General features: G+C 41.3%; 1 protein-coding gene across 2 annotated transcripts; it reads left to right on the forward strand.

The window, feature by feature from the left end:
- Positions 1-14: 14 nt before the first annotated feature.
- LOC110178113 (uncharacterized) lies at positions 15-23420 on the forward strand. Of its 2 annotated transcripts, none has more exons than XM_086830426.1 (9): positions 15-242; positions 17186-17766; positions 17831-18569; positions 18629-18904; positions 18968-19185; positions 19273-20805; positions 20869-21277; positions 21365-21518; positions 22850-23420. In XM_086830426.1, the coding sequence occupies exons 2-9, from the start codon at positions 17568-17570 to the stop codon at positions 23087-23089; spliced, it is 3768 nt and encodes a 1255-aa protein (XP_086686552.1). In that variant the 5' UTR covers positions 15-242; positions 17186-17567; the 3' UTR covers positions 23090-23420. The 2 variants fall into 2 exon arrangements, with proteins under 2 accessions (XP_086686552.1, XP_020800785.2); XM_020945126.2 differs by lacking the exon at positions 15-242 and adding an exon at positions 6840-7634.

Raw genomic sequence — 23420 nt, forward strand, 5'->3', positions numbered from 1 at the left:
CTCTTATCTTAGTTAGTCAGTTTTCAGTCTTCAAAGTGAGTGGACAAGTGAACAAGTGCCCGGAAGATGGTAAACAATTTGTATTTTACGGTGAATCTTAAAATTATTCAGTGGAAAAATATGCAACAAGTGTTGGTCTCTGTCACGAGTGTCGTATGCAAAAAGTATTGCCTACTTTTGAGAGCCTGTGGAAAGAGCGGAAACCCCTAATATTGTGGCAGATCTTACGGCGATAGTTTAAGGTAAGTGCTGTCTTTAAAATTGCTTAAAGCGCTAGAGTTGGTTTTATCCGCTTAATGCGAATGTAAATTTTAGTGACACATTTAAACACAAAATTAAGGAACCAATTACAAAAAGCCATTACTCTCGGTGTCACATTTCGAAAGTGGTCTTTGCTGTTTTCAATTTTATAAACACTTCTTAAATGGCTTAGTACATAAAAGATCAGTTACATTATCTAACATTATATCTGCATCCTCAATTCATAATTTATGTGTCAATTAATTAAGCTGAAACAGGGAAATGGATGAAAACATCAGCAAAACAATGGGAAAAAATGCCAATAAATTCCTTATGGCTAAAAGTGTTTTGTTTGTTCGCCGCCTCAATCGAAAAAATCACGAAGTGTTAGACATTCTTGGCTCTCATCGAACTCCCACACAAAGCACGTTTCTCGTTTACTTTTAGATTAAACATTGAAATGGTGCTGCCGTTTTATGATTAAAAGCAAAGAAGAAAAACATCGAAATAGTACAAACATAGACTAAATATAATATATTAACAGAAATTGCAACTCATTTTGCTCACTTAAAACTATATTAATAAGACTTTAATTTACCTTATCAATATGTATTATGTTTAAGTCACTCGATATTCTTTAAACATATTTTCCAGTGGGATCTTGTTTATGAGCTTTAATGAAAATATTAAATACTTTCTCTGCCTTGGCTTTGAGTAGAGTTCAAGTGCGAAAATATATAAAATTTTAAACAATTTTTTCCTTAAACGAGGAACCGGTCTCCCATAATGTGAGAGCATCTTCAATTGTGGCTATCACTGCCTGCCGTTTGTCGCGGTTCGCCGATTATAAATTGTAAATTTTTATATTTAACGATACATAAATTACGGAAAGACCGAAGCCGATGCCGATGTCGACCCCTTCGCCCCATCTCTCTGTCATTGAAATGTGCTTTGACATAACGTGGACAGCACACGATCAACACTTGAGCGACTTTTTTTAAATTTATTTTAATATACCCTTGCAGGGTATTATAAATTCAGTCAGAAGCTTAAAACGCAGTGAAGGAATCATTTCCGACCCTATAAATCATATTCTTGATCAGGGTCAAAAGCTCCATCGATCTAGCTATTCCTGACAAAAATGTAATTTTTTCAACATTTTCAAAATTTTCTAAGGTTACATCTTTAAAATTGTTAAAAATTGACAACAATTTTCAAAATTTTAAATTTTACATGTAGTCTGCAGATTTATTAACTAAGGAAAAATGAACATAGGAATGGTTTCCGAATTGAAAATATTGAATTTTTGGCAGAGTTATGATCGATTTTCAGTGCAAGGGTATAGAAATCTCGGTTTCCCAAAATAAGCTCATTTTGTGTTTTTTATTATTTTTAACTAACGGAATTTGTGGCTATATTGTTTTCAATATCATTAAAGCGATATTTATTTATTTTTCGGTGTGTGTGTGTGTGTGTGTGTGTGCGTTCGTCTCTTTTACGTAATGCGTTAAACCGGACCTCGAGACTTGGCAGATCTTGACGCCATTTGAAGAGCCGTAAAAAGATCGATTTAGTGCCAGGCACACGATATTCTCGAGGCTACAAAAGTTTGGCCAATGGCCAGCAGAGAGACTCTTCTGATACCAAAACAAAAAAAAGTAAAAAGAAACCGAAACTGAAAAAATCCCAGTTTCTGGTTCGTTAGTTTGGCGCCAGACACTATGAATAGATAAAACCGTCTTTTAAGTTTCCGTTTAGCCCTTTTTTGGACTGCAGCTAAATATATTTATATGACAATTTTTTGCGACATATCAATGCTTCAAAATCTCATAACTAAGCCAAAAAAGCTTTAATTTTAATTTGGAAAGCGTTCCTATGTTTAATTTTTGTAGGCATATAAATCTGCTTACTCCAATTAAAATTTAAAAAATCTTTAAAATGTTCTAATATTTGACAATTTTAACCCCTTATAAAATGGTCCAAATTTTAAAAAAATTTAATTTTTGTCGGGCATAGCTAGACCAATTCAGCTATTGGTACTGATCAAGAATATATATGGTTTATAAGGTTGGAAATGACTCCTTCACTGCTTCTTAAGCTTCTGACTAAAATTATAATACCATATTTTATCTATTTTTACGCCAATTTTTCCTAAAAATCAAATTTTAAAAAATTCATAACAAAGCCAAAAATGCGTTAATTTTAATTCGGAAAGCTGTCCCGAGCTAGGTTTTATCACTTTAACCAATTTGCATACTCAAAGAAGATGATTTGTAAATGAAAATGACTGAAATTATAATCCCATTCTTTGAGAAGGTATTTTTTACATTTTTATGCCAATTTTTCCTAAAAATCAAATTTAAAAAAACTCATAACTAAGCCAAAAATTCATTAATTTTAATTCGGAGAGCTTTCCTATGCTAGCTTTAATTGGGTTAATAAATCTGCATACTCAATTTAAAATTTTAGAAAATTGAATTTTTTGCCAATTTTAATGATGTAACCCCTTATCTTTTTTGCAAAAATGGAAAAGCTGGTAAAAATTTCGATTTCTTCCAGACATGCCTAGATTGACTCAGCTGTTGATGCTGATGAAGAATATATATGATTTGTAGGGTCGGAAATGACTCCTTCACTGCTTTATAAGCTTCTGACTAAAATTATAATACCATATTTTATCTATTTTTACGCCAATTTTTCCTAAAAATCTAACTTTAAAAAATTCATAACAAAGCCAAAAATGCGTTAATTTTAATTCGGAAAGCTGTCCCGAGCTAGTTTTTATCACTTTAACCAAATTGCAAACTCAAAGAAGATAATTTGTAGATGGAAATGACTGAAATTATAATCCCATTATTTGAGTAGGTATTTTTTACATTTTTATGCCAATTTTTCCTAGAAACCAAATTGAAAAAAACTCATAACTAAGCCAAAAATGCATTTATTTCAATTCGGAGAGTTTTCCTATGCTAGTTTTCATTAGGTTAATAAATCTGCATACTCAATTTAAAATTTTAGAAAATTGAATTTTTTGCCAATTTTAATGATGTAACCCCTTATCTTTTTTTGCAAAAATGGAAAAGCTGGTAAAAATTTCGATTTCTTCCAGACATGCCTAGATTGAATTAGCTGTTGATGCTGATCAAGAATATATATGATTTACAGGGTCGAAAAGGACTCCTTTACTAACTACAAGCCTTTGATTCAAATTATGGTACCCTGCAAGAGTATTAAAGACTTCTTCAGGGTCTAGGGTAAATTAAGGGGAATCGGTTTTCAATGAAGATCAAAATCTTCAGCAACTAACTCCAGTTGGGGGTCAATTCAGACACATAAAGCCTGACATCCGCGTTGACAATTAGCAAGTGTTTTTGGTCAAAAAAAAAACCGAAAGTAATATACGATATGTGAGTAAGCATCTCCATTGCATTTATTAATTGTTGTTAACCAAAACAGACAAGAAAAATAAGTCACCATTCGACGCGACGCTGAGATCACATGAGACTTTGAAATCGAAACCGAACCCGAAAAGCAAGCAAACAACTTTTGGTTCGATGTTGCTTTAGTTAGAGCTTTGGGGCTTGGTTCCTGTTACTATGTTATCTATGTGTGTAGTATGCAGAGTCAAGATTAGCATTAAGCACGTGATGCCATCTCTTGTGATGCCATTTTTTGAGCGGAAAAACATCTCTGGTCAGTGGCCACTGCCATGGAGTCACATCCATTTCGCTTGCAATTAAGCGGCGAGTGGCCGCTGAAATGGTCGTTTAAATGTAATTTAAGCTTGCTTTTTTGTTTTGTTCAACTTTTTGGAGAGGTGACAAATTAAGGCCCCCCGTGCAAGGTCATGTGAGGGGCGTCCATTAGCCATGAAAGCCAACGCTGAAGGGGCAGGCCAGCAACAACACCAACGACACTGGCTGCACATCTGAAAAACGTAAAATGTCGCGGCAAGCGCTGATTGATTGGAAAGCTGAGGGATATCTATCATCATAATCATCACCATCGGGGCATCGGGGCATCGAAATGAGGAAAACATAATGCCAGCTAATGTGAGATTATGCAAATCAAAATGCGCATCTTCAGCTCTCGATAAATACATTGACCTGCTTGCCTCCGGCTCTGGACAAAATCAACTCAACACAAATACACTATTTTCTTTTTGGGATTTTAACTGATAAAATTATTCCCCAAAAAACACAAAAAGGCGGAGATCTCACTCTCAGAATGCACTTTCTACAAGGGAACATGTTTACGATGTTTTTGTTTTGTTTTTATCTTTTTTTCGAGTTGTTAACGCTTCAAGGAGGTTGTCTTACAGGTGTCACGAATTGTTTACAATTTTTAATGTGTGGGAATTTATTGAATTTTCTTCTTATTTTTTACCTATGTGGATTGTGTTTACCAACGTATATTTTGTTATTATTTGATTACCTGAATTGAGAGTCGATAGTATCAATTAATTGGAGATCGAATACAGCCGATGTTTAGTGCCTTACAGAAGTCTAAAGTTGCTTGCAACTCGATTTTTAATGGGTTTGGAATGTTTTAAATATTCAATATATATTAATATTTTCTAGTAATTAATTATTTATATTAATATGTATCTTGGATTTTACCGCTGCAGGGTATGTTAATTTTGGCCAGAAGCTTGTTACGCTGGGAAAAAATCATTTCCCACCCTATATATAATATATATTCTTGATCGACATCAACAGCTCAGTCGATTTAGCTATATCCGACAAAAATTTAATTTTTTAAAATTTTTACAGTTTTTTTTAGTTTTTTTAAGTTTTAAATTGAGTATGAAGATTTATTGGCCTTTACAACCCAAAATTGAAATGCTTTCTGAATTAAAATTAAAGCTTATTTGGCTTAAGTAAGTTTTCATTCTTGGTGATATAGTTATTGTAGGTGAAACTAGGTGTTTATAGTTTCAATAGAACTAGGCTAGTTAATGCTTAGTATGTGTTAAAAAATGTTAGGGAATTCCCCCACTGGTTATATTTCGTATTCTTGGTAAATCCGTGCTAAAAATTCTACTAGTAAACTTAGTCAGAATTATTTAAATTAATAAAATGTTGTGACTCATTTTGAAATATTGTAAAATATAACCGGATTTTTGATAGACACTTGTCCTTTGCAATGCAAATTTCTCTGCACCCGAAGATTATGTATACCTTTAATTCGAAACTTGTGCACAAAGGTGTCTAAATATTTTCAAGTGACTTCAATTAGCAATTCAAGTGTCTGATACCTACACCCTTTGTTTATTTTTATTTTTTATTTATTGGCTTATGGGCAAAGCCTCCTTTTTGATGACATTTAGCTGTCCAATTTATGGCTGCTCGACATGCGCCACCTGTCTGCGCTATTTGCTTGGCATTTTAGCACTCGGCCACTAACCGAATTGTTTGGCCAAACCATTAACTTGGCCAAGACAGCTACACTTTTTTGTTGTGTCTGGACGTCGGGGGGATGCCCTATCGCTGATATGCTGCATTTCGATTTCTAATTCAGACTTACAGAGAGAGAAAAAGGGGAATGGAGTGTTGCCCCAATTTTAATAAACTCAAATTAAGTTTTATAGAAGCCTTAAAGATACTTGATTACTATATATGGCAGGAAATATATTTCTTTCTGTGTACATAGATGGAAACCGAAGGCACTTTGGCGTTTGCCCAATGGCAAGACCTTTGCAGCTGGGTTCGGAATCTGAATCTGAATCTCAGACTGGAATTGGAACTAAGACTGGGTCTGGGGTCTGGGAATGGGTTTGGGTTTGGGTTTGGGGTCTGGGCACCGGCACTGGGGCTCTGGGTGCTTACATCACAGCAGGAGTCTCAAGACCCGAGACTCGTCTCACAATGAGATGAAACTTGTTTCCACTCGACTCTTTGAAAGCCGTAAATATTTGCCTCTTCACTCGGGTTTTTATTTCTTCTTACTGTTGGGCATCTTCTTTTTTTTGGGAAGCAGCTGCTGCTGTGCTTATTTATTTTTGTTTCTTGTGCAAATTACAAAAATAATAAGAGAGACACAAAGCGCGTGACTCCTTTCACAAGATGCGATTTGAAATCAAAAGTGCAGACAAAAGGTGTCAAAAAAAAGGAAAATAAAAATAAAGCGGCATGCCAAAGTTGGCCAAAAAATTGCCTCTGACCGCAAAGCGAAACAAAAGCGTGATTTTTGGCCTGGATTGTGTTACCCTTTTCTGGTCAGTGTGCACAGAGGGAAATTTGATTTTTGGACGTCTATTTCATATTTTTATTAACTTTTTAGTAGTAGTCACCTTAATATTTGATATTTAACTTTTAGTAACATAAATATTTCACTATAATATAATTATCAGAAAACTAAAGACAAATGACCTTCCGATTTCGTATTGATTCCGAATGCTTTTCCTTATACATTTTTCTCAGTGCATTCGTATACTGTTTGTACCCTGACCCATGCTGGGCAGTGTAGCGTTTTTACTTTCTCCCCTGGGAGAGCGTGGTCTTGGCCCGGAGAGCGAGTGAGCCGGAGATCAAGCGGCAGAGCGAGCGGGAGAAGAGCCGGTAAAGCTCCGTCTGCGTTACCGGTTTCGCTGCGGGGCTAAGCTTGGATCTTGGCTTACAGCAGATCCGTTTCGGTGTCTGTGTTTTGCGGCCCTGCCTTTTAAGCCCGGTCTGCTGGCCGACAGCTTTCAGATACGTTTTTGCCTCTGCCGCGTTCAGAGTCAGAGTCAGAGTGTGGCTTTGGGTCTGGAAAAGATCTTGGCATCGGTTTCGGTTTCGGTATCGGTATCGGTTTCTGTTTCGGTTTCGGTTTCGCTTCGGTTTGGTCCCGACTCGTTTTAGCGGCCAAATCAGTTCGTTGGCGCGTTCACACCGATCGAGTCGTGTGAAACGCACAGGAATCGGTTTTTCTATCCCCATTTCCGTGGCCAAGATAGGCTCGTCGCTGTGCTATTCGGGTCAATGCTGTGCTCTGCATTGCCAACGTTATGCTAATTACCGAAAGGATACAAATCATAGCATACATCATCGGTTACAATCTCTTTGGCAAGACTCCGTCGCAGTCGTCCACTCGCTGGTGATAAATTCCTCGCCCAGCGGGCACTCACATCCGAGAGATTCAGCCAGGAGAATTTAGATAGAGCAACCCACACACCCACATATATACAAATATATTTATTATATACTCGTGTCAATCAACAAATTCGCAAAACGTGCCAAATATAATTTAAACCTATTTATTTTGTTTAACAAAGAGCTAATAAGTCTAACTATATAAATTAGTAAGTCGTTTAATTTAAAACAAATAAGAGAACCTCATAAGAAAGTTGCCGCAGGAGCAGCCCTCTGCTTCAGCATGAAGAAGCAATCAATGCTGTTTAGTTTAATTCTATGGTGAGTTTTATTGCATTCTTAATCTTAGTCAATTAAATAATTTGTAAAGTTTTAATGCGTGCTTTGTGTGACTGAAACAATTAAAGTGTGAAGAATATATTGACTTTAGGGCCTTTGTTTGCTGTTTAAGCAATATTCTTTTATAGTTTGTTAACTATTTTGTAATATTTTTCCATCTTAATAAATAAGTTATTCAAACTCAAATTTATGTGCCTTAGCACTTTTGCTTGCCAATATGTAAATCTAGCATAAAACATATTGCGACCTTAGAAACAAGTTTTAGATTTTGGCATATAATTCCGAAGGTTAAGCTGCATTTACGACTTTATTTATACATTAGCTCTGAGCCTAACTACAAAACGCAGATGGCCATTGAGGCAAATTATAGTTTGTAAGACAGGCGAATACGCTTTAACCTGGCATCATCAATCATTAATTTTCCACAACGAACTGAGAAAGAACAAGAAGCGCCAACGGAAGTCGCAGATTGACAGATTCAGTCAGGTTATCACTTCCCCTATTTCGCTGGTCCTTGAGGCAGCATTGAAATGGAGAAATAAAAGAAATAAATGTAGATAATTTAGACAAGAATTTGCATTATGACAAAGACGTGAAATTTATTCAAGCTATGAATATTTATGGGTCGGTGGTGCGATCATGTAATATCGATATTCGAATTGGATTTCTTTGCTCAGCGACCGAGATGAAAAATCAATTTTTAACCCGAACTTCGAAGCTGAAGCTGACAAGTTTCACTTTCATTTTTCACCCGGCTCTCTTGGCCTGGGAAGATGCCAACAATCGAAGAGAAAAAGCCACGGCGAGTTGTCAGCAAACAAAAGAGTCTTTTCGCTTTTTACGAGTGTATGCCGTCGTGCCAGGTGGTGATTTTTTCCGTTTTTTATTTTTATTTTTTTTGGAACGATTACACAATCGTGACTTTATTTTCGTTTTCAGTCCGCGCTCGCTCTGGCTGGTTCGTGTTAACCGCATTGACATAATTTCCACCGTAGGCATCCCAAAAGAAAACTTTACATAATTCGGCGGCAGGCGTAGCCGATTTATAGGCCTGCAATTAATCTATCCGGATGATGGGCCCATCATCAATACGACGATCGCCGCCAGATCTCCGCCAGACTCCGGTCTTAATTAACAGATTCCGTAAATCTAGCAGGCGGCCGCTAAGTGTAGAAAGTTTTTCTCCCCACACTGCCGCCTGCCTGCCTGCCTGGTCGCATTAATTTGGCGCTTTGTGTTAATCAGTGTGTGTAAGTTATGCAAATGGGAACCCTAACTCAGAGCTGCTTATGCAATCTGCGTTGGATAATCTGCCCGGAATTTTGGATCTGGTGGCGACTCCGATCCATTCCGATCCGATGCCAGGCGAGGCCTTGGCCGCCGCCAGCGACTTCTTTGGCTTAGTCATGCGGCAAACATACTCAATCGAATTCTGTGCTGGCTTCAAGTCCACTCCTGCCCAGAGTGCAGCCGAGCAAGCCGACTGCTCAGGCAAATTAAGCACAAGTGCCGACGCCGACTGCGTCGACTGAGCGCTGACATTGTCTAGTTGACACACTTAAGTCACTTAAATCCAACTCGTGGAATTCTTGCTAAAAGTTGCGTCGAGTGTTTTACAGCATACGAACATTTTTGAACACTCTTTTGACATTTTTTCATTGACTCGCGCACACTCGGCGTCAAGGCTTTGGCTATTCGCCCCCCTAATGCGATGTCAACGCGGAGGCTCACCGCCGGCTTACTGGCACACAAATCTATGTTTTTTGTTATAATTATGATTTTTTGCAAAGCCAAAAGGTATTCGGTGGCGAAGTGGAGCAGTGGCGTGGGTCGTACTACTGAAAGACTTAGGCAACGAACTTGATTTGACACTGAGGCGCATCGACGACAGCAATGCGGATGTGGGCTGTAATTATAAGATTAAGGAGAAGATTAAAGCATTAATAAGGGATAGCAAAGATCAAAGTATAAAATATAAGAATATTTTAAGGATTCTGCAAATTGATAGCTATCGATAATTTTCCAACAATTCAATATTTTAAAAATGCATAACTCGGCCAAAAAACCATTAATTTCAATTTAGAAAGCGTTCGTATGTTAATTTTAATTAGGTTAATAAATTAGCATACTCACTTTATAATTTTAAGAAAATCAATTTTTTGCCCATTTTTGACAATTTTAATGATGTAACCCCTTATAAAATTTTCAAAAATTTGAAAAAAATTAAATTTTTGTCAAACATAGCTTGATCGATTCAGCAGTTGATGCTGATCAATAATATATATGGTTTATAGGGTGATTCCTTCATAGTTTTACAAGCTTCTGACAAAAATTATAAAACCACTCTGCAAGGGTTAAAAATACTTATAAAATATCTTCTGAGCTTCAAAAGTGTTGTTCTTTACTCCTAATCGTTTGATCAGACAACAGAACAACTTCTTTTTGGCAAAAATCTTGGCATAATGGCATAATTTTTCTTTTTCCGACATTCAATTTCAACCGAAATATTTGGTTTCTTGGCCAAAGCTCTCCCATCATCATTTAAGTGTTCTGGTTGCGATTAATCCACTTCAGACACCCATTTATTAGCACCCAGCAGCTGGCAGAGAGGAAAACCGAAATTTAGATTAAAACTGGCGCCGCCTCTTCTATCTCAATGTTGTTTTTAAACTTTTTGCTTGCTAGAACTGCTTAAAAATCAATTAGCCAGCGTGTATATGATAAATAAGTAATTAGCTGACCAAACAGAGTGGCGAGTTCAAGGCTGAAACCGAAACCAAAAATTCTCTTGGTCGAGAATACGCTGTTTTTTTTTTATGTGTTTTTGTAATTTAATTTGCAAGTCTTGCCCGTCTTTAGGTGGTCCGTCATTTATCATATTTATTTCCAACGTGTTTCGAGACACGTTTCTGATTAATGCCCGAGTCTAATATATTGACAAATTAATCATCCGATTGTCTGGGCTGGAATCTCCGAAAGTCGCTCAGTGAAAAGTTGAATAAACGCTTGGCAAAGCCAAGAACTCCTTTTCTTCCTCGGGTTTCTTCCTGGTGAAAGGCAATTATAACATGTTATGTTATGTTATGTTGAGAGATCTTTAGATCTCCGCAGTGGTTGACCCTGAGGAGAGCATGCATAACGCTGTCGTTGGCCAACTTCAATTCCAATTCCAATTCCAATCCCAAGTGATTCCATAAATCAAGAAGCCGTTGCTCAACTTGTTTCCAACTTGGCCAAGAATATTCAATCCGCACAAATATTTCTGATTTCTGCGAGTGTCCACTCCGTCCTGTCTGACCACTTCTGCACCAAAAAACGGGTTAACCCGAAAAATAAATAAAAGTACAGCCAATATGCACAGTCGCTAAAAGCTAAAGATCGAGAAAAAATCTAAAAAAAAGCGGGCCGTCAATTGTCTTTTTTTCTGTCTCCCTTTCTATATACACCAAAAAATGTGACACAATCAACCACAAACATATATGAAATATATATACCCGTGTATACATCTTGTTTACGACTGGTTTATTTGGGTTAAAAAGAAATTTTCGAGCTCTTCTCTTTTCCAAAAAACGGTACAAGGCATCTGTGAAAAAAGGAAAAAAAGAAGAAAAATGAAGCTGAAAGTGAAATCAACGACGTAATCAACTTCAGCAGGATGAAGTGGCCAACAGGCTTGACTGGGGCCACGTTTTTGAGTAATTTTTTCGTCCAACAACGGAACTAAATATTTGTTAATGTGCCAAGCTCTTCATTTTGAAGCTTAAAGAGCCTTTTCAGGTCTTTTTTTTTCATTTTTTCAGTTTTTGACACTTGGCGGCTTCCGTCATTTCAAGGTGCTGCAACAGGTTGCCTTTTTACATAAGTCCAAGATGAGGATGGAAGTATTTATTATGATGGAAATGCAAATGGAAGAAGAAAGCAATGACACTAATTCGCTATTTAAGCATAGTTTTAATATAAAATCTTTCTAAAGTCTTACTTAAACTTAACCTAATTTATATTCAGAATACTTAGTGGGATATAACAATCATAAAGCATATTATATTATAGCCATTTTGAGCTATATTTCCCCTGCTCTTCAGCATCACATAATTTGGGATATTTATCTCAATTTACATATCCAAAAAGACCCCTATTCACTTTCTCACATTTCACTTGTAAATTGATTTCACAGCTTTTGACGGCTGCCCTTAAAGAAATGCTCAAATTACACAAAACCCACACCTGGGTGCGTTTTCAAAATTTCTGGTAAATTATCCCGCAATTTCAAGGTGATTATATCGCTGTTTTCAGCTTACAAGAGCCATTTAGGGAACCCTAAACATGGTCTAAATGCGGGCTAGCCTTTTCACTTGCCGAAATGGTCTTAAAAGGGGGTCAAAGTGGTTGCGGCCGGCTGTCGGCGACCTTGGTGGCCGTAACCGACTGCCATTTGATCGCAAAGAAATGGTAAAGCAAATGAAAATTGCACTCGAACCCATTGCCAGTCAGAGTCCGATTTGCATGCAGGCCACAGCCTTGAGAGAGAGACACCACACTGTCTTGGAATTGTTTACCAATATCAAGTTGTATGCACTTTCGCAATGAAAACGAAAGTTAAATGCTCGCCGGTGTGTTGGTCGGTGGCTCGGGCGCGTGACTTTGCCAGCGTTTACACTTTCTTGCCATAAAAAGCAGCCATACGGCCCCATGGGGACAGGCATGTATGTAGAATTATGATCTTCACGCCTCTTGGTTTGCGTCCAACGTTCAACAGCTGCAACTGCAACAGCAGCCGGTTTACACCAGTGGCGTAGTGACCAGAAAATATATACATATGTATATTCCAGACTAGGTTTATGGAGAAGACAAGGCTAAGGCTATAAGGAAATGCACTTGTGAAGAGTCATTTGAAATTGTTATGGAAAGTGATCCAAGGACGTATTTTGAACCCCCCTCGAGGTTAATTCCCCCCTATTGCAACCCTGGGCCACAGACTTGGCAATGTAACCAATATTTCGAAGCCACATCGAGGAACGTCACTGAGAAAAGACGAGAGGCAAGAGATGAAAAAATTGCATCATGGCTGGCAGCATTTGACGTTGATGTCGGCCCATGATCATCACTGCAACGATCGTTGTATGCTAATGAAGTGCACTTGAAAATTTTCTCTTGAGTCGGCCCGTTTCTTGAGCAAGTTGCCTCATCCTTCTCGGCACTCGTAAATCCATCCTGCACCACAGAAGTGGAATGTGTCTGGGCATAATGTATTCAATCACGAGTATTTCCCTAACCTTTTGTCTACGGCTTACTCCAAGCGCTCCATTGTGTAATGCTCAGAGCCCAGAAACCGACTCTGTAATGAACATGACAAAGAAACAGCCGCAACGTGAAACAGAAAATGTGTTGTTTTATGTTTTGGGGAGTGTATAATGTGTTGATCACATCACCATCACATTCGAGAGCTGAGTTTGTTAAAATATTAAGGAGGTTTGTGCTGCAGTTTGATAGTTATTAAATTGTAAGCCATATGATCTGGCAGTATTTTTGACACTTTATATTTACTTCAACTCGGTGTGTTTTATTTGTTTTGACCTAAACAACCTTTGATATTATTGATTTATATATTCTTCCTGTGGAAATGTGCAATATTTCTTGAAAAAACCATTAATACCGGTCGCTTAAATTTGATTTGAAGTTGAATAATAGGATCAAAACGAAAATATATCAGCTTTAAGCATAAAACATTCGACACAGCTAGATTGATTCAGCTGTTAATGCTGATCAAGAATATATATGCTTTATGGGGTCGGGAATGATCCTTCACATCGTTACAAGCTTTCGACTAATGTTACAATCCCCCATAAGGGTATAAATATTGGAACAGTTTGAGTATCAAGCACTCAAGAAGAGTATATAGAAATCCCCTTTGGCTACGAATATCTTCGCTTTCTTGTTTTTTTCCAAGCATTTCTGGTAGTAGTGGCTGCTGGTGTCGGTGGTATTACCACTGTTGGCAACGGTGTTGGTGGTAGGAAATCATGTGCAAAGTCACATGACGATGACGCTACGTGCCGCCGGAGTAATTGCAGCAAGACATGGATGCCAATTGGGTGTTGCCAGCGGCGAGTGTGTGTCTATACATAAAGATGGTCAGGCGGATGGCTATATACTACATATATATATGTATATGTATTCAGGCATCTGTACAGTGAGAGTGTTGATAATGAAAACGACGACGTCAAACGGTCGAAGGCATGAGTACATCGCATACCAAACGCTCGATGGCTTCCGTAATTTTTGTGTGCCTGTTTGTTGTTTATAATTATTATTAATAGAGCTGGTGGTGGGTGGGTGCCACAGTAACCCATTTGGGGTGGCAGCTCACTAAGCTGCCCGAATTGCCACAGCCGCCACTGCTGTGTGTGTGTGTGAGTGTGTGTTGCTGCATGATTTGGCAATTGGCGGCAATTGGCGTCAAGTTTGTTGCCTCAGTCTTTTGTTTAGCGATTGCGCAAACTCGATTGCGGGTGTTCAGCGACTTCCATTTGCACTCCCCAGCACTGTGTGTGCGGTGTGTATGCTTATCTAAGGCCACTTTAGCTCGTGAACAATTAATTCGTGACTCTCGATCTCGCCTCTCCCGGCTACCGAACCATCGGCACTTGCAAATCGAACATAAATCGAACATAAGGCTTATCGCAAATATATATGCAAATGCAAGCATAATTGCCTTCAGCCATACTTATTAAATAATGCCCATTTAACAATGATAAATTGCAAGCAATTGTTCGCCGGTCCACTGATGATAAAGTATGCCTTATGCAAGCCCCTCTTTATACAACAATTATTTAGGATTGACACGCGTTCATCAGCAGTAGATCCGAGGAGCAACTGGTTTTACTTGTTGGCAATAATATGGCAATTGGTATTTTTACAGTTCTTACTCACGTGTTTTGTAATAAGCAATCGATCTGTAAACAAAATGCAAATGCTTCAGGAGTATATAGTATATTAATAATATAATATCGAAACCCAACAACCCTGAGATCTTCGATATGACCCATAATCGAGTGCGAACTTTTTACGAGGAATTTGACTCGTCGAAGTTCTGAGAAGAAATTTCCATACTGGCCGCCTGGCGTTTCCGTTTTTGCCAACCAGTCAGCTGAGCCGCGTTACTCAAATCAAAATGTCAAATGCATTTGGCCAAAAACGAGTTAAGCTCTTAACTCTTTGAAAATTCCCAAAAACCCCAAGTGAAGAGCTTCCGTTTTGCCCACACAAACTTTCCTTTCCTTTCCTTAATATTTGATTTATTTAATCGCTGCACCATTTGGCAAACGACGTTCAATAAAAGTAAAAAATAAAAGAAATGCCAACTATTGGATGTCATAATGCTGTTAAATAACGTATACGCCGCGTGTGCCGTGCATTTCTATTTGCGGTTTCGACCGTCCGTCCGTTTGTTTTGTTTTGTTTTGTTTGTTGTGGCTTTTATGGGTGCCATCATGACACATATTTTTGCATGTTCAGGTACCAGCCAATAGCCACAGGTGACATAAATACCAGCATAAGAGGCACAAACAAACGAATGTAAATGCTCGAGCTACTTCTCTGCTTTCGCTTTTAGATAACTTACTTATATATTTGTTTATTTATTTATTTACAAGTTAGCGAGATACGTGAGTAATCGGGTTCTGCTGTAAGTTAAGTTATGTGTGTACTCACCTGAAGCAGTTACCTGCATTTGTATTGGCCAATGGAAACCCAATTAATATAGATTACCAATTATTTCTGGCATTTCTATTCATTACTTATTTCGCTTCGCTAGGTGTGAATCCAATGTAATAGCTTGACCCAAATTACCTGCATTTGAGCAAAAGTAATATTGGTAACCGAGATTTCACCACTAAGATATGGCACACCCGCAAAGAGCACATTTCCATAATGATGCCAGACGTTTCCTTTGCTTTGTTCCGCCAGAAATAGATTTATGTGGCTCTTGAACTCTGACAAACATAAGTGGTTATCTCGCATCTCAAATCATTAAAAATCGACACCAGACAATAGCCTTGAATATATCGTCTAAACAAGTCGAGCGGAATACCACAAATTACGTTAAACTTTTAAACAAAAATATATACGTATGTGTATATAAGTCGATAAAATAAGCAATTAAATTGAAACCAGAAAGGCAAGTCGGGGAAGTTCTCCAAAATTTATGTAGGGGAAGGTGAGGACGATTACCCAAACATTTTAGCGAGCTCATTAGGCGGATTCTAAAGCGGATCTTCAACGCCCACATCCACAAATCAGAAATCTAAAAGAAATACTGCAGGCTGTTGCATAATCTTCGGTCTTGACGTCAATTGCGGAGTCTCCGGTGTTGACAAAAGACTTCAATTCAGAAAATTAATGTCAATGCAACGTCGCAAAAGAAACTCCGTCACGTGACGCGGGCCAAAATCTTTAGAAAAACCGAAGAACGGGCATAATGATGGAGCTTAATAAGCTATAGTCAGTCATTCAATCCCTCAGTCACTCAGTCAGTCAGCCAAAGCCTTTTGGGGGCAGTCATTGTTCATAATTCGAAATTGATTAGTTCGACACACAGACTCACATCCGGTTAGCCAGAAAAGCTCTGAGACTTACGAGGCGTATACTCCCCTACTTTATACTATATTTTAGTACACACATTTGTATACATACCTTCATTCCATAGGCAAATCCGTAGGTTTTTATCGCCGCTTCGTTTTTGCCTCGTTTAATTAACAGTGTAAGCAAACGACGGCAATGTGAGAAAAGCTTGTAATTAAATGCCGGAAAATGCACACAGCCCGCGAGTTCATGAATGAAAAAATGAAACGGAGACTATATCGTGTGAATTATAAACACGTGGGTTAAACCGAAATTATAATAACAGAAATAAATAGGAAAAACCTGGGGAAAGTTTTTGGGTAAAGCCAAACAGCATGGCTTTAAACTATACATGACTAAACCTTTAATATAGGCAATATAAAATATGGTAGAGTCTAAGTTTCTGGTTCTATATTTGAATGATTTGATGATACAGCTTAACTGTATTGTTTACAGTTAGTTTGTAGCCTTGCAGGGTACCATTATTCTAGTCAGAAGCATTTTACCCTGTGAAGGAGTCATTTCAGACCCTATAAATCACATATATTCTTGATCAGCATAAAAAACTGAATCGATCTAGCTATGTCCGAGAAAAATTTAATTTTTTCAAAATTTTGGAAATTTTATAAGGGGTTACATCATTAAAATTGTCAAAAATTGGCCAAAAATTATATTTCTTTAAATTGTAAATAGAGTATGCAGATTTATTAACCTAACAAAAATTAACATAGGATCGGTTTCCGAATTAAAATTAATGCATTTTTGGCGTAGTTATGAGATTTTTAAACATTGATTTGTCGGAAAAACTGTCATATAAAAATATCAATAAATATTTATAAAAGGAATCCGAATATTTTGTTTCGTCTTAACAAATAAATCTTAAAAATAATATACCATTTCTCTCAAATTTCCAGGTGCCTTTGTGCCCCCAGTCTTAGCCTCCGTATCCCCGAAGACCTTGAGAATGCCTCCATCAATGCTCTGCGCTCCGAGCGTGCCCGCTCCCTGACTCCATGCGACTCCTCCTCCACGTCGGAGGGCAGTGTGGCCAACGAGTACGACGTGTGCCCGCCGAGCAAGTACCGCCAGCCCACCGCCGAATGCAACAATGTGTCGCACAGGAAGTGGGGCGCCCGCGGCGACATCTTCCAGCGCCTGCTGCCGGCCGACTACGCCGACGGAGTAAGCCAGCCGAGGAGCTCGCGGGGCACCCACGCCCTGCCCGACGCCGAGCTGGTCATCGAGCAGCTGCAGCGCCATGTGGAGAGCGAGCTGCGACATCCCCACATCACTGCCATGCTGCCCGCCTGGGGCCAGCTGCTGGCCAACGACCTGGTTGAGGTGGGGCAGCTGCCGATCTCGGGCAGGTGCTGCGAACGCGACTCCGCCGTCAAGGATCCCAGCGAGCTGCAGCAGTGCTTCGTTCGGGCGGGACCCGACTGCAAGGAGTACAAGCGATCCGCGCCCGGATTCGATGCCGAGGCCTGCCAGAAACGTAAGAGATGGAACAGAAAATTACCATGATCCTGCAGTGCTAAGAACCTGCTTCCTTTTTACAGACACTCGCCAGCAGATGAACATCGCTTCGGCCTACATCGATGGCTCCGGACTTTACGGCTCCACGCGTCACGAGTTCGACCAGCTGCGCACCTACATCAGTGGCGGCGTCAAGGTGGAGTCCTGCAAGTTCTGCCAGGCGGCCGGCGCCACCGGAGCTCTGCATCGCGCCCTGCTGCAGCAGCACAACAACATTGGCGAGCAGTTGGCCCACATTAACCCCGAGTGGTCCGAGGAGGACGTGTTCCTGGAGGCCAGGCGCATCATCACGGCCACCATCCAGCACATCACCTACAACGAGTTCCTGCCCCTGGTTCTGGGCCAGGAGACCACCACCGCCAAGGAAGGTCTGCGCCTCACCGCCGAGAAGCATGCCAGCAACTACTCCAGCTCCGTGAGGGGAGGAATCTACAACGAGTTCGCCACCGCCGCCATGCCCGCCTTCTGGAGCATGTACCCGCCCGAGATGCTGGCCAAGAAGATGTCCGCCCACGAGCTCCTCTCCATTGCCGCCCTGCAGAAGTCCCTGGTTCCCAGCCAGATCAATGCCGAGGGCTGGTCCGAGCTGGCTCTGGCCGTTCACCGGGGTCGTGATCACGGCGTGGCCTCCTATGTGCATGCTCTGGATCTCTGCGAGCGCCGTTTCGCTGATCACGGCGCCTCTAATGTCAGCTTCGATGCACTCAGTCAGCTGTCCAAGATCCCCGAGGAGTACATCACCAACCTGCGTGAAATTTACCAGTGGGTTTTTGCTCTTCAATTATTATTTAAATTGGTTTTAATTGGTTTTCCTCCTTCAGAAACGCTGAGGACATCGATCTGCTGGTGGGCGCCCTTCTCGAGGAGCCTGTGATAGGCGCTCTCTTCGGACCCACCATTAGCTGCCTGCTGACCCTGCAGTTCGAGCACTTGAAGCAGACGGATCGCTTCTGGTACGAGAATGAGATTCCGCCCTCATCCTTCACTCTCGAGCAGCTGAAGAGCATTCGCCAGACCTCGCTGTCTGGACTACTGTGCGGCTCCCATCAAGTGAGCACCGCCCAGTCCAAGGCCTTCATTCTGGAGGATAACTACTTGTGAGTGAGACCCTGGAGCTATATATAGAGACAGATCTCCATGTAATCCCTATTCACTTACAGGAACTCTGTTTTGGACTGCGAGCAGCTGCCAAAGTTCGATCTGAAGGCCTGGCAGGTGAACCCCGAGGATGAGGTGCATGTGGAGCATGTGGAGGTGGAGCCAGCCACCAAGGAGGCCATTGCCGAGCTGAGTCCCGAACTGATCGAGGCCGCTGTGGAGCGGGCCAAGCAGGAACTGGAGGAGCGCAAGCGTTTCGAATACGAAGTATGGCGCACAAGTAAGTTTTCTAGCGATGACATAGCCTTCTTTTTACCCAACTTATAAAGGAAGCTTTATTAATAAATTCTCTTCTTCTCCACCACAGAGGGTGGCATCAGTGCCCGCTCCCCTGATGGCACAGCCGCCTCCTTTAGCAAGGCCAACTTGGCTGCCCTGAACTTGGCCAACTCCTCGCTGATCTTCGAGCTGACCTCCAATGAGATTGTGAAGACCCTGAACCATATTACGCGGCGCAAGCGTCAGATCTTCAATCCCAACCAGAATGCATTCAATCGCAACGAACTGACCGACACCCTGCAGACAGTGGACATCAGTGGCCTGCTCGGCGGAGCCCAGAAGCCACAGGACGGATGTCCAGAGCCCAACACCGCCTGCGATGCCAACTCCCCCTTCCGCACGCTCTCGGGCAGGTGCAACAATCTGAGGAATCCCAACTGGGGCAAGTCGCTGACCACCTTCTCCCGCCTGCTGCCCGCCCAGTACGAGGACGGAATCTCGGCGCCTAGGGTCACCGGCGTGACGGGAACACAGCTGCCCAACCCGAGGACCATCTCGACCACGATCCACCCGGATATCTCCAACCTGCACACCCGCTACTCCCTGATGGTGATGCAGTTCGCCCAGTTCGTCGACCACGATCTGACCCTCACGCCGATCCACAAGGGCTTCCACGAGTCCATTCCCAGCTGCCGTGCCTGCAACTCCCGCCAGACGGTGCATCCCGAGTGCAATCCGTTCCCGGTGCCCGCCGGCGACTTCTACTATCCGGAGGTGAACGTGACCAGCGGGGAGCGCTTCTGCTTCCCGTCGATGAGATCCCTGCCGGGCCAGCAGTCGCTGGGACCGCGTGACCAGATCAACCAGAACACCCACTTCCTCGACGGCTCCATGGTCTATGGAGAGACGACGTGCCTCTCGAACAAGCTGCGTGGCTTCTCCGGACGCATGAACAGCACCCAGCTGAGAGGCAAGGAGCTGCTTCCGCTGGGACCCCACCCCGAGTGCAAGTCCCGCAACGGTCTGTGCTTCCTGGGCGGCGATGACCGCGCCTCCGAGCAGCCAGGTCTCACCGCCATCCACACTGCCTTCCTGCGCGAGCACAACCGGATCGTCGAGGGACTGCGCGGCGTGAACCCCCACTGGAACGGGGAGCAGCTCTTCCACCATGCTCGCAAGATCGTTAGCGCCCAGGTGCAGCACATTGTCTTCAACGAGTTCCTGCCCCGCATCCTCAGCTGGAATGCCGTCAATCTGTATGGTCTGAAACTGCTGCCCCAAGGCTACTACAAGGACTACAATCCGTCTTGCTCGCCCATTGTGTTCAATGAGTTTGCCGCCGCCGCCTTCCGCATCGGCCACTCCCTGCTCCGTCCTCACATTCCCCGCCTGAGTGTCCAGCACCAGCCGGTGGATCCTCCACTGCTGCTCCGCGATGGCTTCTTCCGGATGGACAACCTGCTGCAGCCCGGCATCATCGACGAGATCCTGCGCGGGTTGGTGGCCACGCCCATGGAGACCTTGGATCAGTTCATTACCGGCGAGGTGACCAACCATCTGTTTGAGGACCGCAAGATCCCCTTCTCGGGCATCGATCTAATCGCTCTGAATATCCAGAGAGGTGAGTTTTAGCTGTGATTATTTCTACTTTAAGAATTACAATAATTTATACAATGTTCCGCAGCTCGTGACCACGGTATTCCCTCTTACAATAACTACCGCGCCCTCTGCAACCTCAAACGCGCCACTAACTGGAACGACCTGAGCCGCGAGATCCCCACCGAGGTGATCAACCGCTTCCAGAAGGTCTATGCCAGCGTCGATGACATCGACCTCTTCCCCGGCGCCATGACCGAGCGTCCGCTGCAGGGCGGCCTGGTGGGTCCCACCCTGGCCTGCATCATCGGCATCCAGTTCCGGCAGCTGCGCAAGTGCGATCGCTTCTGGTACGAGAACCAGAACCCGGAGGTCAAGTTCACCGAGGCTCAGCTGGCTGAGATCCGCAAGGTGACCCTGGCCAAGATCGTGTGCGAGAACCTGGAGATTACCGGAGACATGCAGCGAGCTGCCTTCGATTTGCCCAGCAACTTCCTGTGAGTTTAACTTTACTTCTTTAACCTATTAATTGAATTAATTAAAATTATATTATAAATGACTTATTTCTCAACATCGATCTGCAGGAACCCCCGAGTGCCCTGCGCCTCGATGCCCCAAATTGACCTGAACGCCTGGCGCGAGAATGTCCAGGGCTGCCAAATTGGCAACCGCAACGTCCGCGTGGGAGACTCTGCCTTCCCTTCGCCCTGCACCAGCTGTGTGTGCTCCGCCGATGGGGTAAGTTATCCCAAAAGACCTTTGAGTAATATCTACAGATAAGGAAAGCTCACATTGGGCAGCCGAAATAAACTTACATCGACTCAGCTGTTGATTCTGATCAAGAATATATATGATTTATAGGGTCGGAAATGGTTTCTTCACTGCGATTTGAGCTTCTGACTGAAATGGAATTCCCTCAAATTTAAATATTTAACTAAAATGTAATATGATAATTTGTAGGAAAAGTGAATCTTAAAAATGCATTAATTTCAATTCGGAAAGCGTTCCTTTGCTAGTTTTTACAAGCCTAACAAATCTGCATACTCAATTAAAAAAGTTTAAAAATCAAGATTTTTGTCAATTTTAACGATGTTAACCCTTCTGACTGAAATGGAATTCCCTCAAATTTAAATATTAACTAAAATGCATTAATTTCAATTCGGAAAGCGCTCCTTTGCTAGTTTTTACAAGCCTAACAAATCTGCATACTCAATTAAAAAAGTTTAAAAATCAAGATTTTTGCCAATTTTAACGATGTTACCCCTTATGAAATTTTTAAAATTTGAACACTTATTTTAAAAAATTCATTTTTGCCGGACATAGCTAGATCTATTCAGCTGTTGATTCTGATCAAGAATATATATGATTTATAGGGTCGGAAATGATTTCTTCACTGCGTTTTGAGCTTCTGACTGAAATGGAATTCCCTCAAATTTAAATATTTAACTAAAATATAATATGATATTTTTTAGGAAAAGTGAATCTTAAAAATTCAATAACTAAGCCAAAAATGCATTAATTTCAATTCGGAAAGCGTTCCTTTGCTAGGTTTTACAAGCCTAACAAATCTGCATTCTCAATAAAAATAGTTTAAAAATCAAGATTTTTGCCAATTTTAACGATGTTACCCCTTGTGAAATTTTTAAAATTTGAACATTTTTTTTTTTAATTCATTTTTGCCGGGCATAGCTAGATCGATTCATCTGTTGATTCTGATCAAGAATATATATGATTTATAGGGTCGGAAATGATTTCTTCACTGCGTTTTGAGCTTCTGATTGAAATGGAATTCCCTCAAATTTAAATATTTAACTAAAATATAATATGATAATTTTTAGGAAAAGTGAATCTCAAAAATTCATTGCTTTTTTAGCTTATGACTGAAACTATAATACCGTCAAATAGGTTTGAAAATTTAAATATTTATCTACATTTTTATATGATAATTTTTGAGAAAAGTGAAGCTTAAAAATACTATAACTAAGGCAAAAGGCAAAGGCAACTTAAACTTTTTTCAATGTTAATTTTTACTAATAACTAATATATATTTTCCTTTCCCTATTACCCAGGCCCAGTGCGCCTCACTGCGCATCACCGACTGCGGCCAGCTGATCCGCCAGTGGCCCAAGGAGGCGATCCTACGCGACGAGGTGTGCAACTCACAGTGCGGCATCTACCTGACCGGCCAGCAGGCCAGCGGCTTCAATCCCCAGCAGCGTCAGGGCCAGGCCCAGCCCCGCGTGACCCGATCCCGCAACCAGAACCTCTTTAAGTTCCCCGACCTGACACCCTTCATCGCCTCCCTGTAAACGAAACAGAAATCAGGCTATAACCCATGGATGAGCAGGAACATACGTTTCTTTGATGTTTAATGCTTACCTAAAGACTTGTCCAATGCACGATCGAGATCTTTATTGCTCTCGGTCGAAACTCGAAACTCAACTCTCGGCCCTGTCACAATCAGGCGTTAGCTATCGCCGCCTAGTTAAATTCTGTCTAAGGTTTTCCAAAAAGCCTTTGTAAAGCATAGGATAAGCGATTCCAGACAACTAATAATGCTATATTAAAACTAAACATATCACTGTACGATTACTACATATCGATTTATGTATGTCTAATAAACATTACCATTTAAATAAA

Source organism: Drosophila serrata, unplaced genomic scaffold (genome assembly GCF_035046125.1).
Source record: "Drosophila serrata isolate PLE 108 unplaced genomic scaffold, ASM3504612v1 contig_240, whole genome shotgun sequence".
Taxonomy (NCBI): Eukaryota; Metazoa; Arthropoda; class Insecta; order Diptera; family Drosophilidae; genus Drosophila; species Drosophila serrata.